The 19,589-nt window shown below is 34.0% G+C and overlaps 1 protein-coding gene across 1 annotated transcript; it reads left to right on the top strand.

Moving 5' to 3' along the window:
* LOC109844989 lies at positions 7,799 to 18,638 on the top strand. The gene is made up of 2 exons (XM_020414173.1): positions 7,799 to 8,595; positions 18,337 to 18,638. The coding sequence occupies exon 1, from the start codon at positions 7,825 to 7,827 to the stop codon at positions 8,593 to 8,595; it is 771 nt and encodes a 256-aa protein (XP_020269762.1). The 5' UTR covers positions 7,799 to 7,824; the 3' UTR covers positions 18,337 to 18,638.

Below are 19,589 nucleotides of genomic sequence, written 5' to 3'. Positions count from 1 at the left end.
GAAAAAAAATTAAGAATTTGATTTCTCTTTTATGTGGTTTTCTACATTTCTAAAGGTTTTAATGGATTTCTAATTGTACTAATTTCCTCTAATGTTTGTGCACAAGTTTAATTGAAAATTCTCACTTAAATTTGTAAGGAGAGTTTCACATTCAGTTACATTTACACTCCCATTTGACATGAGCATGTATGTTATAGTCTTTTTTTTCCTTCTTATATATTAATCAAGAAAAATATATTTCTCAATAAGAGTAATTAACATTTTTTGAATTTTTTTGAGAATGATAATTGATAAAGGATTCTATATATTTCTCAATAAGAGTAATTAACATTTTTTGAATTTTTTTGAGAATGATAATTGATAAAGGATTCTTTTGATCTATATCTAGCTTTTTTTAACATTTTTTGAATTTTTTTGAGAATGATAATTGATAAAGGATTCTTTTGATCTATATCTAGCTTTTTTTTTCAAAAAACTATTTTAATGCAACTCTATTTGCTACATGCATTCTAACCAAGGGCGTATCTTCAAGTTCATTTTACAGCCCTTTTCTTTCCTTTACATTAACTATACTATCTAATAAGCAAACTTGTGTGGTCATCGTAATTTTTTATCCATAATTTTCCTACTATAACAGCAAACATTTTTTTTCTTTTAATGTTTTATTCTTTAGTTGGTGTTTTGAGATGGTTTATTCTGAATTTTCAAGAAATTTTTGGATTTTGAAGGAAAGGAGGATTTTTTTTATATATAGCAAAAGGAGGAGGAATTTGTAGAAAGGGTATGTACTTTTGACTAAAAATTTTGATTTTTTTCTAATATTTCAAGTAATCATGGATGAGACATAAAGAACCAAAACAGAGCAAGATCAGGATCAATATATGACTATAATGCAAGCAACTTTAACCGATAGATCGGCTCAGTTATGGGAGATTTTCCTCCCTTTTATGTTTTTAAACTTTGATCTTACAAGTGAGACTTCGATTGATTTTGTTATGTAAAAAATATCGTTTCCAATGTAAGTCTAAAATATAGCACCAAAATAAGTATGAACTATTGCAAAATTATGTAACGTCATTTATATTATGAAGTTTTAAGTTTATTTCTTATTGTGCATGAATTATATTGTGGCTTTTTGGTGAGTGAAGAGGATTAATGTTTCTATGTAGTATTTTGTTTTTCATTTTCATGTTTTCTTTTTTACTTCTTGCTCTTTTTCCCCCATCCAACAATAGATAGTTCCTGTGTCTGTTAAGTATGAACATGTCCTAGGTAGTAGGCTAGGTAAAACGGTTTCAAAGACTCCCCCCAACCACGCTCCTCGAGGTTGCGATAAGTGTAATCATCTCTATTTTCATTTTACTACTTCAAATTTGGGATCTCAGTGTACCTGTTGATCTTTTCAGCTTAGTTGATGAGATTATTTATGCTATCTCCATTATCTAAGACATGAGTTTAATTTGTATTGGTTGTTTAGCAAAGGAAAAGCTATCTAAGATTTGATTTGCTCTATGTCGTATAAACTAAATGTGTTTGGCTATCATTTGTTTCTCATGTGGTTTGATAGTATTCATGCATCTTCCTTTTGTGGAATTGTTCTCTTTAATGTTTATCTAGAGTATCTATATAGTTTAACATGTGGATGTCATATATTTCTATAAATGTGGCTTATTTAAATGGTTATTAACATGTGGATGTCATATATTTCTATAAATGTGGCTTATTTAAATGGTTATTAAAGTTGATATCACTTATTGTATACTCTTATGGTTTGATATTATTCTTGAACGCCAATTGAATGGTAAATATAACATTAAATGCACTTTTATCCTAATTTATTTGTTGTCACATGTGTAGGGCTGTCCAAATGACTGTTTGACCCTAGAGGGGGGTGATTAAGGTCTTATGCTAATCTAATCCGATTAAATGTCAATTAAAATTAATTATCAAGTTATCCTAGCAAGTATGAAATGCAACAAGATATGTAAGCTAGGATAAACAATATGAACAATGAAATATATCTTATATGATGAATATATATATATGTAAGGATATATAAACTAACACAAGGGGTAAACAATCTAAACAAGATAGTGGATAAAATGAATGAGCAATGCACAATTGGCGATATAAAATAAATGTAAAAACAAATACGCCAAAGACAAACTCAAACAAGCGATATGATCACGGAGTTCGGACCTTCCGTCCTACGTCTCCACTTCCCACTCCCGGGGAGAAATCCACTAACACAATCCGATTTGGAAGCCGGAACTTCTTCTACACACTCGGTTTTCTAGCTAACCGAAAACTCTACAACTCACACTCTTGCAATCACACTCTACACCCACTAAGTGTTGGACCTAGCCGTGTCTTCCTCAAGTGCTCGGTTACAACCTCTCCCTAGGCACGTCAACCGACGCCACTCCTGCCACTCCTCTTGGGACGATCTCCGACTCTCACCACACACTCCTCACTCGGTGTACAAGTGTATTACAAAGTGAATCTCACAATAAGCACAATATAAGTCAATTGATTGTTCTCTAAACAAGGTGAGACCTCAATTAAGCACAACTCAAAATTACAATCTCTCACCACCCAACTATACTATGTATGTAAATACTAAAAGCTCAATGTGGGTGTGTGTAACAATGAGTAATATAAAAACAAATCTAAACTCAATATAAAACTAGCTTTAATAGAAATGATAATTAACAAATAATTATAAATAAAAGCTAGACTTGAGTTTAGGAAAACTTCTCTAGATCAAGATGGAGAGATGGAGATTTGAAGCCCAAACAATAAGATAGTCTCCTCCACTTGTGAAAACTTTCTTCAAGCAAACAAAACAAAGCCCTTAAACACACTTAAACCCTTGTTTAAAACTTGTTTAAAAACATTCTTAAGATTAGTTGAAAAACAACAGCAATAGGGTATTTATACCCACTAGAAATTTCAGCCAAACTCCTAAAAATAAAAAAAAGACCAAAACCAGGCCGCACATACGGTAATAAAACTAGCCGTTGGAAACAGTACTGAAGGAGCGGCGGTCGACCGAAAAAATTCGCGTCGACCGCGATGGGCCAATCCCAAACTGAGAATGAGCAGAGAACTTCGTCGGTCGACCGTGCGGTCGACGATGGAGCTTTCGGTCGACGCGCACCGGTCGACCGACAGACTCTCTGTCGCCCGTAACGAAAAAACAAATGATCGGTCGACCGGTGCGGTCGAGCCGAAACTGACAATATATAAAGCTGATTTGCTGATTTTTAAAACCATGTTTAAAAATATCAAATAATTCCAAAAATGTAAAACTTTGGGAATGATTGTAGACATGATAATAAACATGCTACAACGACTGGTTATCAAAAAGGACCTCCGCAAATGAAAAAATCATCATTTTACAAAAATAGTCCGAAAAACATAAAATATGAGATACTTGAATTTTGATGTTTTGACATAAACAACTTTTGAAACTTTGTAAATGTTTGATAGACTTAGTAAAACATGTATAAACTGATATTGAAGTCTATAAACCTAATAAACAATATTTTCACAAAATGCATATTCTATGCAATGTTTCAAAAAACACAATAGAAAATATGAAATTATATGATTTCATAATATATATCATAAAAACTCAAAACACATGTATTAATATATATACTATATATATGCATAGAAACCAAAACTTATGTATATTATATAACTAATATATATATATATATATATATATATATTATATATATATATATATATATATATATATAGTATATATATATATATATATATATATATATATATATATAATATATATATATATATATATATATTACGTAAGAAAGCCAGACTTTCTTCAAGCAAACAAAGCAAAGGCCGCTTAAACACACTTAAACCCTTGTGTTAAAAACTTGTTTAAAAACATTCTTAGATTAGTTGAAAAACAACAGCAATAGGGTATTTATACCACTAGAAATTTCAGCCAAACTCCTAAAAATAAAAAAAAGACCAAAACCAGGCCGCACATACGGTAATAAAACTAGCCGTTGGAAACAGTACTGAAGGAGCGGCGGTCGACCGAAAAAATTCGCGTCGACCGCGATGGGCCAATCCCAAACTGAGAATGAGCAGAGAACTTCGTCGGTCGACCGTGCGGTCGACGATGGAGCTTTCGGTCGACGCGCACCGGTCGACCGACAGACTCTCTGTCGCCCGTAACGAAAAAACAAATGATCGGTCGACCGGTGCGGTCGAGCCGAAACTGACAATATATAAATGCTGATTTGCTGATTTTTAAAACCATGTTTAAAAATATCAAATAATTCCAAAAATGTAAAACTTTGGGAATGATTGTAGACATGATAATAAACATGCTACAACGACTGGTTATCAAAAAGGACCTCCGCAAATGAAAAAATCATCATTTTACAAAAATAGTCCGAAAAACATAAAATATGAGATACTTGAATTTTGATGTTTTGACATAAACAACTTTTGAAACTTTGTAAATGTTTGATAGACTTAGTAAAACATGTATAAACTGATATTGAAGTCTATAAACCTAATAAACAATATTTTCACAAAATGCATATTCTATGCAATGTTTCAAAAAACACAATAGAAAATATGAAATTATATGATTTCATAATATATATCATAAAAACTCAAAACACATGTATTAATATATATACTATATATATGCATAGAAACCAAAACTTATGTATATTATATAACTAATATATATATATATATATATATATATATGTATATATATATATATATATATATATATATAGTTATATATATATATATATATATATATATTATTATATATATATATATATATATATATATATACGAAGAAACCAATAAATGTGTGTGTATAAGATATTGAGCTTAACGTACTTAACACACATAAATATAAATCCTAAACTAAATTACCCAAGCTTGATCTTGATCTTCAATTAAGCTTGACTTGGTACACTTGCAGATGAAGCTTGAACTTGATCTTTAACTTGAATTGTACGTTGCTTCACTCCACAATTCCGCCAACCTTCATTTGATATTATCGTTATGGCGCAATCCATCCATCCTCCAACAACGTTGTTTGTCTACAATACATAGGAATGCACAAACACTAGACAAACACATTAGTAGTAATTGTTTGTAAATCATCATCAAAACAAGAAGGCCAAACATGACCCGTCGGCCGGGCCCAGCTCGGGATTAGCTCGGAAACCCGGACTAGACCGGTGTTCCGGGGCCCGGGTACGGGCCGCCGCCATCGACGCCCGACACGACCGGACGAGAAAATCGTCCGGGCAAAATAAGCCGGGCCGGTGGCCCGGCGCGATGCCGGTCCGGTGCGCAACAATCACCTAAGGTGAGCCGTTGCAGGAAAAGCGGGGCCAGGCGAGGCTGGGCCGGGTGTGGCCCGGCCCGGCTGACATAAACGGTCACAGAATGTGACTGTTTTTGCCCAACGGTCACAAAATTATGACCGTTTTGGCGGCGCCGTCTAGGCCGTAACGGTCAAAATGGCTGTTTTGACACGTTTTTGCCCCTAAAAATAATCATACGGTGATGATATTTTGGTCATTTGTCTAGGGGCTGCCTCTATAAATAGAGGGGGTTTTCATATCCTATACTTTCCACCATGATTCGTGACTTATTAACAGTGCATGTTATGACGGTAGCTTCGGAATCCACCTTCAGCACAGCAGCACGTTTGATCGACTACCACAGGACATCATTAGATCCGTATACTGTACAGATGGTGATGTGCTTATAAGATTAGTGGAGGTACGAGAAGAGAACGCAAGACATCGATAAATTTGAAGAATTAGGACTAGCAGATAGATATAAAAATTAAATAATTTCATCAAATTGTAATTTTTATTTCTTAGTTAAATTTTGTAATAAATTATTTTAGAAACTGTTACAAATGATAGTAATATAAGTGAGTAGGTGTCAACCTAGTTGGGATGTACTCATTTATTGTGATGCGACGAATTCCGAAATAAATTTATACTTGTAAAGGATTTACTGATTATTAATAAAGAAGTTATTTTTATCATCTGTCTTTTTTATAATTTTTTGTATTTATAATTTATGTAATTTCAAGTGATTAATAATATTATTCTTTTTTATTAAAATTTTGTGTAATTTTTTTATGTAAAATTAGAGTTTTAAAGAGATTTTAAAAAAATAAAAAATAAAATAAAAAACCGGGCCGGGCCGGACCCGGCCTAGGGCAACCGAGCTAGGGTCCGGGCTCCGGTTTTGCCCGGCCAGGACCTGGATGGACACGCCTACACATCTGTTTGTATTGAGTATTTGCAATTAGTGTATCTCATCCAAAAATTTTGATTCGATTCATCCCAGAAATATGATTTGAAGACATGCTACAATATTATTATTTTACTGGTTCCTTAAACATTTTTCTCCATAAAACTGGTTCCCTAACGCTAAATAGTGGTATTTTTAATTTATATATTACAACTTCTAAAGTTGAACCAAAAGAACAATTACTTAAATCATAATTTTATAGTGTTACAATTATGACGACATTGTATATGCAACACACGAGTAAAAAAACAAAAACATATAAGACTTGCACCATAATGCACTATTAATTCAATGATATATTTCTTTCATTGAATTATGGATATCTGCGATTTCATTTTTTTTCCCTTTTTGTAACATATAATTTTAAAAATTAGTGACACTTTTTTTTTTTTTAAATTTAAAATTAATAAGCTCAATACTAAATAACACTGTGCATCGGATAGGTCTGAAACTAGTACTAATATAATAACTTATAGGGTTGTGCAATCGGTTGGTCGGTCCGGTTTTTGGCTAAATTTGACCAAACCGAACTGAACAGCCTATCATTCAAAACCGAAGCAAAGCGATTCAAGTCGGTTCGGTACGGTTCGGGTCGGTTTGTTCGGTTTTTACTTGGGTACAAATGTTATGTCTAAATTTAATTTCACCTCTACTCTGTTGACGAAGAAATAAGTCTCTTACACTTTAATTTATTGAAATTTATAAACTATTAAATGCTACCGAATATTAGATGTAGAAATCAAAATCTAATTCCTACCAAAGATTACATAAATTTTTTAGAGAAAACTTACATAAAGAATTAAAGTGATCTCAATCTGATAGACAAAGTAAATAAAAAAATATGTAATAACTTGGATGTTGATATAGTTTCTATAAAATTATAAGTCCGATCCAAAGAGAAGTTTGATCCAAAAATATATCAATCGAGGAGAAAAATTAGGAAAAAGGTTAGAATAAACATTATGGTTTAAGTTTCTTACCTCCAAAGTGGATTGGTCCAAAGTAGAAAAAGCGAATATGTAATAGCGAGGATAGAGAACTAGAAATAATGAGAAGCCCTAGAATTGGAGAGGACACCGTTGTTGGAGTATTTTATCGCTATTAAGTAGCGTGAAAAAAAAAGATATCAAGCTGCAGCGAATTAACTCTATATGAACTATAATGAGTTGAGTTTAAGCAGATACAAATAGTAATTAGAATAAGTAATACAATTCGATCGGTTCGATTGGTTCGGGTTGAAAAAGCTTCAAACCCAACCCGAACCGAATTCTAATAAAAAATGATCAAATTTCGGTGGGTTTGTTCGGTTTGAACCGAACTATGCTCACCCCTTTAATTAACTCAGTCCTTTATCTCGCCCATTTCAGTCATGGACACGGCACGGCCTAAATCCAAAAGCCCTAAAAACTAAAACCCTAACTCCTCCAATTCCACCTCATTCCACCTCCCATCCGATGTCCAAAAGCCAAGGCCAGCGAAATGTCTCCAGAACCACCAGCATCCGCCCAAGCGCAAGCCGCCGGCGCCGCCGGAGCCAAGGCCAAGTCCGACGAAAACGCCCAAGAGGACGCGATCAAGATCCTAAAGGCGGTGATCGAGTTCAGAGCCAAGAACGGTGGGAGCATCCCGACCCCGACCACCATGGATCCCGTCTTCAGATCCCTCAAGGGCTCTCTCCACGAGGAGCTCCGCTCTGTTGACCACCTCTATAGTCGGTTCCGGTCTCTGAAGGAGAAGTATCGTAGGGCCTGCAAGGACGGAGTGGGCCCCACTGACTTTGACCGGGCGTTCTTCGATCTCTCGGCTAGGGCTTGGGACAAGGAGGAGGCGGGGACGAAGAAGAAGAAGAAGACGACCGAGACGAAGAAGGCGGTGACGGATGTTGTTACTAATGCCGCTGATGCTGGCGATGATGCAGATGATGTCCATGACGGTGATGAGGAGGAGGACGAGAATGAGGAGGAGGTGGAGGAGGACGACGAGGAGGAGAATGAGGATGTCGCTGATGGTTATTTTATGTACTTGAGTGGACAGGCTAGAAAATATTGGGAGCAGCTAGGGCTTCCGATTGCAACATTGGAGGTGGGCTTGAAGTTTTTGGACAGATCGAAGGCGGCGGCTTTAGAGAAGAAATGGATGGCGCATTTTGAAGAGGGGTTGAAGATTGAAGCTCAATCACATGAGCTGTACTTGGAGATTTGCAGCACCCTGCTTGGTGGGCTAAAGAGAAAGCGCGTAGATGATGATTAGGTATGATTAAGTAAACTTTAAATTGTTTTGCAGTGGCCTCTTGTTTTGCATGAGACCAATGTGATTTATTAGTGCATGCTGATGTTTATCTAGGTTAATTCTGATAATCCTGCACGAAAGGAAAATATTAGAAGAGAAGCATAGATCCATCTTTTTGTATAAATATCTTTTATGTGGTTATGTTTAGGCTTATTTAACACTTTAATACCCAAAAGCTTTGTCCTGTTCTTTATTTTGGTACCCTGAAGTCCTACATTGGCAATTTGGTACCCCAAAGTTTCATCCTCTTTTAATTTTGGTACCCTGAGGTTCTATTTTGACTATCTGATATTGTAAAGGTTCATTCTTTTTCAATTTTGATTAAATTCTATTTTTCCAATTTGATGCCACAAGGTTCATCCTTTTTTTTAATTTTGCTACCCCATCAAGTTGATGATAATTTGACTATTCGATACCCATAAGCCTTAACTTTGTTCCTCACTTTCCCCAAACTCAAAGCCTTAGCTTTGTTCCTCACTTTTCTATGTTGATATTCTTGATTAAAATTAACGTCAATGTTTTTGCACTTTGGAGCATCAAATCATTAAAGTAGAATTTCAGGTGTCAAAATTAAAAGAGGGTGAAACTTTGGGTATTGAAGTGCAAAGAACACATGTATATTATGAATGCGTTTTGATGTGGAAGGTATTGTGAAAAAGATGAAATACTGATTGTTTGGATGATAGATCTTTCTTCACCAAATTCTGTAATCTTTACACTCGTCTTTCTCTTATAATGCAGTTATTTTATAAACCAAATTTGTGTCAAAATACCCCAAAAGCTATTATGTTATTAATTATTATCTGTTTGTAAGCGCATAGCATCAAAAATTTAAATTGTCTTAGATGTTGTTTAAACTTGCATGGATATTTTTGATTGTTCTGTTTAAAAATTATAATGAAGAGAAAAAGGTAGAAATGTTTTCTTCAATAACAAAGTGCTCATAGATGCAAATAGAAAAAATGTTAATGCAATTGCGTTTTATATCTTGTCAAAATGATATGTTGAAGTTGTTTGAGCAGATCATATTGTTAGAAGATGAAGCTTCAACCTTTAACTAGTTAGGATGTATCTATCATTGTTTTAAATATCCCCGACATGGCCCGATATATCATCCGATATATCCTTTTACAGGGCTTGCCGCAACCGATATGGTCTTTAAATATCCTTTATCGCTTTTTGGTTATTTTGAGTGATAAATCCCCGATATGGCCGATATATTAGCCGATATGTGGACCAATATATCTTTTTATATAGCTTGTTGCAAAATAATATACTGTGTTTGGAATTTTTGGGCGAGATATCAAGATTTCCTCATTATATCAAATGACATTTTGCCCTAAAAAAAGCAGATCGAATGTTGCAACGTTGTTTTGCACTTTTATTTGTTTTAGAAGGTTGATGATCCTAAACATATATTATTCATATTTTGTATGCTTAAATTTTATTACATATGTTGAGATTACATTTTAATGCATTATACTATGTATGCAAACATTCATTATGGCATTCCGATATTTACCACATATCCCCGATATTTTCTCGATATCCGCAATCCGATATGAATTTTGGCCATCCGATATTTCCCCAATATCTGATATTTAAAAACCTTGGTATCTATGGAATTGGCAAACATTAGAGCAGCAAATTAGCTATTTAACTGGCAACCATTGATGCTTGAAGCTGAAGTAGATAATTGTAAGAAATTAGTTAATAATGGTAAAGCTTACGTTATTAGGTTGTGCGTGATCTACACACACATACCCCTAAACGTGCGTGCACATGAACGTAGTCATGCCGGCCTGCCTTCATGACCCCATGCACATTCCATGCCTGCACACCCACCCAACCCGCACACATAGATTAATGTCAACTTAATGTAGTTTTATATTTATATTCTCCTTTAGTAGTACTTTTGGGCTACATGGAAAAGCAGCATTGAAACTTGCTTGGACAGGAAGAATACTAAGGTGATTAGATATATTTCAAATTTCAAATTTGTTAATGAGTAATGGCAAGTCTAGCAAAATATGACTCTTTGATGCAAATTCCTTAAATCTATTTATATATATTTTTTATTGTGGAAAACTTACTCTACATAGTACTTTTAGTCGATATTTAGTACAATAAGATGTTAGATTGTCATAATCGAGTAACTTCATTCGTAGAAGCAAATGTACAGGAAAATATTTTTGAATAAAATTAAACTTCAAGCATGCTAAAATCAATGAAAAGATAAAGTAAAACTTATCCAAGTAAATTTTTATAAGAATTAGTAAGTTTTCGTCTCTATTACACGTACATTTGCACATGTCATAATGCTAGTATTGTATTATAGACAGTTTTACTTTTAAGTTCGGATGAAATATGAATAGAAAACTTACAAATTTTAATGAAATGGATTTGTATGTTAAATTGTGATTGCATGAAAAATTAGTTGTTCTTCTTTTTCTTTGGACTACAAATTTAACTTAGCTACAGGTTACACGCATACGCAACTCTTTTATCAATCTTCTTTTATCAAACTTCATGCTAACATATTTGTTTATTAGTTCTTAATCTTTGTCCAATCTATTTAATATATCCTTCTTATTCAATTTTTGACAGATTGATTCTAATATTTACAAAACTTAAAAAAATTGTTTAAAATTGAGTACACAGATGTTTAACACTAATGAGTAGAGCTATGCTATTATTGATAGTATCCAACAAATAGATATTATCAATCCAATTATAAAATTTGAAACCCAACATGAAACTACTTAGAAAAACAAACTTTCAAAGGATTTCGATGTGTATTGAATCATATGTCAAGAGGTGAAAATTAAGCAACTTTATAAAATTTCTGAAATGTTGATTTTAACGGCATATGCTATACATGAGTTAATGATGTTGAAATCTTTTTGAACTTTATTTCTAGATAGTTCATATGCTGTGATCATATCTACCATTTTGGATGTTTATTTCGAAGTTCCGAATTTTAAAATTGGGTTGATAGTATCTACGTATTAATAATATCAAAATTAGTTTAGCTCAACTCAACACTATACACAATTGCTTTGTAAAAGAAAAACAAAATAAAATAAAATTAAACACAATGTTCCTTCGGGCTAAAATGTAAACGTAAGGACCAAAAGGGATCCCTTAACCTGAAGATCTTGGACGGTTCGTATCTCTAGTAAATTTATCCTCCTCCCTTACTCATCGAACCTATTGAAACTTTGGGCACATTGATTTGGGCCAATTAGCTTACAAAGGAGTAGGAAGAACACCTAACCCAAGGGCCGATGGTCCCCATAACAAGAAGCCCTATTTTTCTTCGTCGCCATCGTCGTCATCCCTCGAGGACGAAATCAGACATGATGAACTTCCCTAGAGATGACAACGCCACCACGGTGGAGAAACGATCGCCGTTACAAAAATGTGAAGGGAATAAAAATGTGGCACAATAGGTGTTAAGACATTTAATCTTTGTGAACAATCTTCCTATACATCTTTGGTAGCGTATGAGTGAAATTTGTACTGACCATTATACAAAGTATGCAATATCTAAAACTACACCAACTTCAACATGATACATTACTACACAAGTAGGAAACACCAAGAGCCATAGTTTAGCAAAGAAATAACAGTACAAAGACAACAAAATATTTTCACTTAATTGTCCTATTTTTTTCTAGTACCCTTTGATTCATAAAAAATTATTATAAATCATATGTTGCTCATTGAATAAGCTTTTGATAGAATATTAATTAAGTTTAGGTGACAAATTGTGATGGGTTAATTGTTTGTGGATAGGCCCCAGCCGTTGCCTAATTGTTGATAGACACCCTGTAGTCCTAGTGGTGTGGGTAGACCCTTTGTACTATTTGCCTAAGTGCGGATTCTCCCCTATGATTTTTTTTACTATTAAAAGAGTCAAAAAAGTTCACTCAAGGTTTCTATCCGCACCAATAGAATTGTAGGGGGCCTATCCATAATTGTGCTATAGTATAGGGTCTTTATCCGCAATTAACCCACATGCTATATATGTCATATTGGTCTCTCAGTTTTTTTTTTTACAAAACTATTCAAATTAACCCAATTGCTCTAGTAGAACTGCATAGAGTCTATCCTCAAGTTTCATATAATACAGTCTATCCTCTATTAACCTAATTACAAGATATGTTATATTAGTCTCTCAGTTTTTTTAAAGAAATTATTCAGATTACAATGAGCTTATCTATTCTAAGAATGATTGCTTTTTAAAGTTACTAGAAAATTAGTTTATGGTTGAATACTGTCAATGTTCAAAAACACAATTTTGTTATGCGTGCGGTCAGAGAACAAGTCATGATTAATCAGGTTATGCGCTGATTAATGGTATGATGCAGAATTATGCATTCTTGAATTTTTTTTAACATATGTTTATTATTATCATACATTAAAATGTATAAATTCATGAACAATAGAACATATACTACAAAAATGCCAACAAACATTCAATTGAACAATCAATAACTAGATAACTACTTAAATATTCAATCCATACATCAAAATTAGCTAGGTACTAAAATAAAAGTTAATTAAACACAAACTAAACTAAAAGTTCATAAACTAATAACAATGCATCTAGTCTTCCTCATCATCCTGATAATGGCTGTTAGCATCCAACTCTTCTTCGGAGAGAACCTCAAAATCATCATCATCATTACTCTCCTCATCCACATCCTTTCCATTACTCCCTTCGTTAGTCACGTCCTCATCAATTGTTGCACTAGAAGAGCTCTCCTGCTATATTATTGCCCTTGTAGCATGCCTCATTGCGTTGTGTCTCCTTCATGGGTCTTCATTTGCCTCCACTAGCATTTGCAACAATCACCCATAAAAGCCTGCTACCCATATAGATCTTTTCTTCTTCTTCATTCTCCCTCTCCTTAACAATACCCAATTTTCAGTGCAACGCTTTAGAATCATCATTAGCTTGGAGCACATTCTTACTTTTGCCACTTTGCTCTTTCTTCTCTTTTCTATATGATCTCTTTATTGAACTACACAAATGCAAGATCATTTAGTCTTTTGGGTCTAGCTGGCTCCTCTTTTTTGTATTTGTCTGCATATTTTACAAATGAAGATAAAATTGGAAATCATGGATCTTGCTAGTTGTTACTAATTAGATGAGAAAGAGACTATTAGCGTCTAAAAAACACACCAATTTCTCTTACAACCTAAGGAACTGCTAGTCTTACTAAATATCTTTGGCTCTTTATGGGCATCTTTCTCAAATGAGGTGCGTTTTCTCCAACGCTATCCCACCAATGTGCTATTAATTTGAAACAAGTATATATTTAGCAAGTAGCACATTAATTGACTAATAATCTACGAGAAGATTAGAACTACTTAAAACAAAAGTTATTTATAATCGGATCAAAATAATCAGTATAGTTGTAACTTATATAGTATCTTCTCAACAAATATTGCACTGTAACATTTCTTCTTAAGGTTTAAATATCAAATATCGGGAAAATATTAGATGCTCAAAATCCATATGGGAGTGCAGATATTGATAAATATTGAGGATATGTAGTAAATGTTAGTGTCGTATCGGATGAGTGCGTTTATAAAATAATGTTCTAAAATGTTATCTAAAACATTTCTCATGAAATGTGAGCATATACAAATATGTAAATAATATATGTTTAGGATAATTAACCAATCTTTTAAAACAAATAAAAGTCCAAATCGACATTGGAACATTTTGGCCAACCATTTGAGGCTGAAATGTCACTTGATATATCGGGAAAATCATGATATATCACCCAAAAATTGCCAAAAACAATGTATTGTTTTGCAACAAGTCATATAAAAGGATATATTGGTCAATATATCAGCTGATAAATTGGCTATCTCGGGTATGCATCACCCAAAGATTGCCAAAAGCGATAAAAGGATATTGGGACTATATCATTTTGTGGAAAACATTATAAAAGGATATATCGACCTGATAATTCGGCTATGTTGGGAATATTTAAAACAAAACTTAATTGTTTAATCTGGTTTTGCACCTCATCCATCCCTAGGAAGAAAACATTAAGGCAATGGTAACTAGGACTCTTAGTGGCTCTAGTCTCGTGAGCTGTCTTATCCTTATAGTAGTAAGAGGGATTCAAAAAGTAAACTACCAAATGTAATGGATTGTTTCCCTCCCTTGCTATATGCTTCTCAATAATCTCAACAATTGGTCAATGTACACTCTCCTTCCTGTTACTAGCAGATTTTATCTCATTTTTCGCATCCTTTAGCATACTATAAACAAAACCCATGAAAGACCTTTTCTCCGCATCAAGAATCCTCCGTGAAAACGGAGCGTAAATTTCGGTCAACAACTGTGTTTCCTTCCAGAGCCAACCCCAAACGTTTGGAATAGAAACTTTGTTATGGCTGTTGAACCGTGTGTCCTTCTAGAAAACATTGGACTAGACTATAGACTTGGTAGTTAGTCCTTTCACTGTCTTGGTCCATCTGTTCTCCTCATTCAGGTGAAGAGATCATACCGGCTAATTGCGGCTTCTTCTCCACTAGAAGGCTAAGGAAGTAGCAAATCGTGTAATTTCAGGAACTTTCGAATGAACAAGCTCCTTCCTATTTGTAAACTTGCACAACAAAGCAAGAGTACTATGATGCAAGTAGAAAACACGGTGAGATTCCTCGCCTTTTCTATTACAGCCTTGAACTTTGGAAGCTTTCCAATATCCTCCAAAATGGGCATCATTAATGTATATATGCATTTGAAGTGGTTATATGTCGGTCGGTTTGGTGGATACCGATGTTACAAAGCTTAAACCGACTAGAACCAAAGTCATCATAAAAATTGCATCGAACGGTTGAAGATCCGGTGGTTCAGCTAGCTTGATTGGTTTGAACCAAAATTTGCCCAGCCTTACCACTACCTGCCATATTGTGTGACCAACAGACTCTAGCTAGCATAGTTGGATTTCTTGTGAGCTATTCCCTTAACGGAATGCCCTATAGTAACCTTAGGCAGTTGTTTTTAATGTTGACATAATGATTCGCTCCTTAGATTTACTTTTTATGAGGGTGATGATTTAATATTGCTTCAAATTATTTATTTTTGGAAAGTATTCATCATCTCATCAAGGGGTATTGTGTCAAAAAAGAAGAGTTGTAGGAGAACACTAGTTAATTTTCTTTATGGTTCCAATTTATTCATGCTATAGGAGTAAATAACATTATTGTATTAAGTTATTAACTAATCAGTATAAACAATGAATCCCTTAGAATGATTGGGATTTGCTACCTTGTTAGTAGGACTGGAAATGAATCATTTGTATATGTTTAACATCTTTGAATCCAAATTCAAATTCATGTTTTTTTCTCTCTAAAATTCTCCAAATCAAAATTCAATTACAAATAATATCTGCCAAATAATTATTGAATATCAAAATATAATAAATTAAATTAATAGAAATATGAATTTGATTAAACAAACATTTTTATTTGTTTAAAGATATGCTTTCATTTAATTAATGAATTTGATTCTTCTAATAGCATTTAAATTTGTTATTATAAATTACTCCTTGTAATTTGTGTGTGGGAAATGTTAGATAGTCAGCAGCCTCATTAGGAATCTGAACCCAAACTGTACTATTAAGATATGCCCGTGGGCTGTGGCTAGTGGGATTTCGTTGATCCAACAAGTAAGCATGGGTGAGATACATGAGACGCCATCAATTGGGTTTCTTGTTGACAACTATAGTTAGAGAAAGTGAAAGACGTGGAGATTGAGTTTCTATGTAAATACTCATTGTTATGGGAATCATTGACCAGTCTACAATCATTGAGATTGTTCCATGCAAGAAGATTCACGCTTGGTTCCTCCCGCCCTCCCTGCGTCCTCATTCACTATCTTAGTTAGGAAAGCCATCTATAATTGAACTAGCGTCTGAAATCCTAAGTTGAGGGAGATGCCATCTAACTAGGTTTCTTGTTGACGACTACGTTTAGTGAAAGTGAAAGACATGGAGATTGAGTTTCTAAGTAAATACTCATCATACTGGAAGTATTGACCAGAATAAAACCATTGCGATTCTTCCATACAAGAAGATTCACGCTCTCTCCCTCCTTCCTGCCCTACCGCCCTCCTTGACTCCTCATTTACCATCTTAGTTAGGAAAGCCATCTATAATTGAACTAGCTTATGAAATCCTAAGGTGAGAGAAACTATCAAGATCATTGACTGATTGACTCAAGATTGAAGCGTGAGCGTCATTGATTGATCATCTATTTCACTACAAACAGAGATTTGTCTTGAACTTTGAGTTAAAGATTTTAAAGATAATTCCTCATGTAATCTAGTTTTGTGACGAACCTGGGAGTAATATGAGATACTAAAATTGAATAAAGATTTTTCTACTCTTTTATAATTACATCAAAACTAAATTTACGAATTTGTGTATTGGAACAAATTAAGTCTTGATGAAGGAGACTCGGGCACTTGCACCCACACCTGTCTCTTCCTCCATGTGGTGGTCAGAACCCTATTCAGTTTTGTCTCGACCTTCTTTTCATTTTTCCTTTTATAGTTTTGAGGGTGATGAGGGGCTATTACCTTGCCATAGATGAGAATATCTTAGTTTATATGTATCTATGATGACCCATTTTGAAAAGTTTTTGTAGAACTTGTTTCAGTCTTTCAGGTAAGGTGTGAATAACTATTTTCAGAATGACTATGGGATGAAGAATCTCATTGTTGCATTTTCTGATAGAAAAGCCTCAGATAGTTTCATGTTTCTCTATTTATGTGATCTTTGAAGTTCCACTGAACAATTGGTGAATGCTAGTTTGTAGTTATGATATGTTTTCCACTGTTTTTTGTGCAGTTGAAACATTAATTATATGCATGATGTTCTGTACAAGTTCTTCACTAGTCAGTGTGTCATGTCAGTCTCTCCCTCTGTCGTGTATGGTTGGGTAAGGGTTGGTTGATAGTAGACTGGTGAACTGAGGATATACTTCAACAGGAAGAAGCTACAGGGGAGCGATTCAAGATTCCCACTTAAAATAACCCTATATCCCATTTAAAGCAAGATTTTTCTCTATGTTTAATTGGTGTTTCCATGTTTGTTCATTGAACCGAAAAATTCACAATGTTGCCTGTTTGTTTATGGACCTAGGTACAGATTGAAGTTTCAAATGCTGAAAATTGGGAATTTGTCATTGGGTTGTTTTTGTTAAAGTTAAATGTATTTTTGTTTTTCTTTACTTGGACTTAAAAATTAATCTAATTTGAAAATCCTATATCCAATTTCAGGGATTTTTATGCCTGAATTTTGTTATTCCAGTGGTCCTAACCTAGCAAAGTATATTTCGTTTTAACTAATGCCTGATCATTGTCATTTTGACTGATTTTGAGGGTTCAGGAATTTTTTTCATAGAACTGAAAAGTTGTGAATTGTGTACTGTGAAATGCGAGCTAGGCATTGTGTAGCGAAGCATGAACTCATTATGAACCGTGACTTTTGTGTCGAATCATTGTCATTTTTTACTGATTTTGAGGTTTACAAATATTATGCATAACCTGGAAATTTCTGAAGTGTGTATTTTGAAATGTGAGTTAACCGTTGGTCAGGAAAGTCGTGACTTATATGAATGGATTATAGCATGGAATTTTTGAGTTATACTGTGACTTGTGCCAAATTGCAGGTTAATGGATGATTTTTTGGGCTGGTGCATAATGGAGGTGCCTTTCTCTGGCTTTTTGGGGAATAGTTTGAAGTTTTGCACGGGAGTATATCGATGCTTGTATGTGTGTGCACACATTCATGTTCTGGTGTTTTGTCTGACTTAAGGAGACTCGGTGATGTTTGTTGATGGAATGTAACTAAGCACAAACTGGGTTTCTACTATTGCCCCTTCTCTTTTTGTGGAAAAGCTGCCTGAGCAAATTCTAAATATACATGTTTTGGATGCTTTGGCTTATCATATATATGGCTCTTTACCGCTGATATTGTTGCTGCAGGTGAATTATTGTGGTGACGGATTTCTTTTCCTTTTTTTTCCTTCTCCTTCTGGGGCAATGGTGGTGTTTGTTTCATTTGTTTTCTTATGTTTAGAATGGCATACGTTATTTTTCAGTGTAAGTTTACCCTAATAATCGAGATACTATACTACATTATAAATAAGTGAGGGTACCAACAAAAATGGATGAATGGTGGAGAAGGGAACAACCGCATATCGTACTCGTGCGCGAGGATTGCTTTTCCAAGGTGGCACCGAGCAGAAGTCACATCAGGTCCATTGTCAGTGCATTTCGCTTTGTGTTGTGCGAGTTTTCGTAAAAGCCCTTTTCAATGTAATATTTGTAAGTTTTCTGAAGGGGTGCGTTTTGTAAATGTTAAAATGTATAAATAAAGTAAGATGAACTAAATGTAAACTTCCTCCAATATATATATGTATATGTATGTGTGTGTGTATCACAAGTGGAAAGTTATATATACATTCTTAGCAATTAAATTTGATAAAACTACTGATGTTATTAGTCCTCTGACCTCTTATCGATTTGAATTAAGTTTTAGAAATTCTTAGACCATTAGAAAAACAATCTTTGTTCTTTGAAACATGAAACAGATCCAATGTTAAAAATAGCAAATATGACTCTTTGATGCAAATATGACTCTTTGTTCTTTGAAACATAGTACTTCTAGTCGATATTTAGTACAATAAGATGTTAGATTGTCATAGCCGAGTAACTTCATTCGTAGACGCAAACGTACAGGAAAATATTTGTGAATAAAATTAAACTTCAAGCATGCTAAAATCAATGAAAAGATAAAGTAAAACTTATAAATATCCAAGTAAATTTTTATAAGAAAGAATAGTAAGTTTTCGTCTCTATTACACGTACATTTACACGTGTCATAATGCTAGTATTGTATTATAGACAGTTTTACTTTTAA

Source organism: Asparagus officinalis, chromosome 6 (assembly GCF_001876935.1).
Source record: "Asparagus officinalis chromosome 6, Aspof.V1, whole genome shotgun sequence".
Lineage (NCBI taxonomy): Eukaryota > Viridiplantae > Streptophyta > Magnoliopsida > Asparagales > Asparagaceae > Asparagus > Asparagus officinalis.
Note: the sequence above shows the minus strand (reverse complement) of the source record. Positions and strands in the feature narration are given on the sequence as shown.

Excerpts from the sequence above, each read along its gene's own strand:
- LOC109844989 (XM_020414173.1), top strand. The coding sequence starts at position 7,825 with ATGTCTCCAGAACCACCAGCATCCGCCCAAGCGCAAGCCGCCGGCGCC.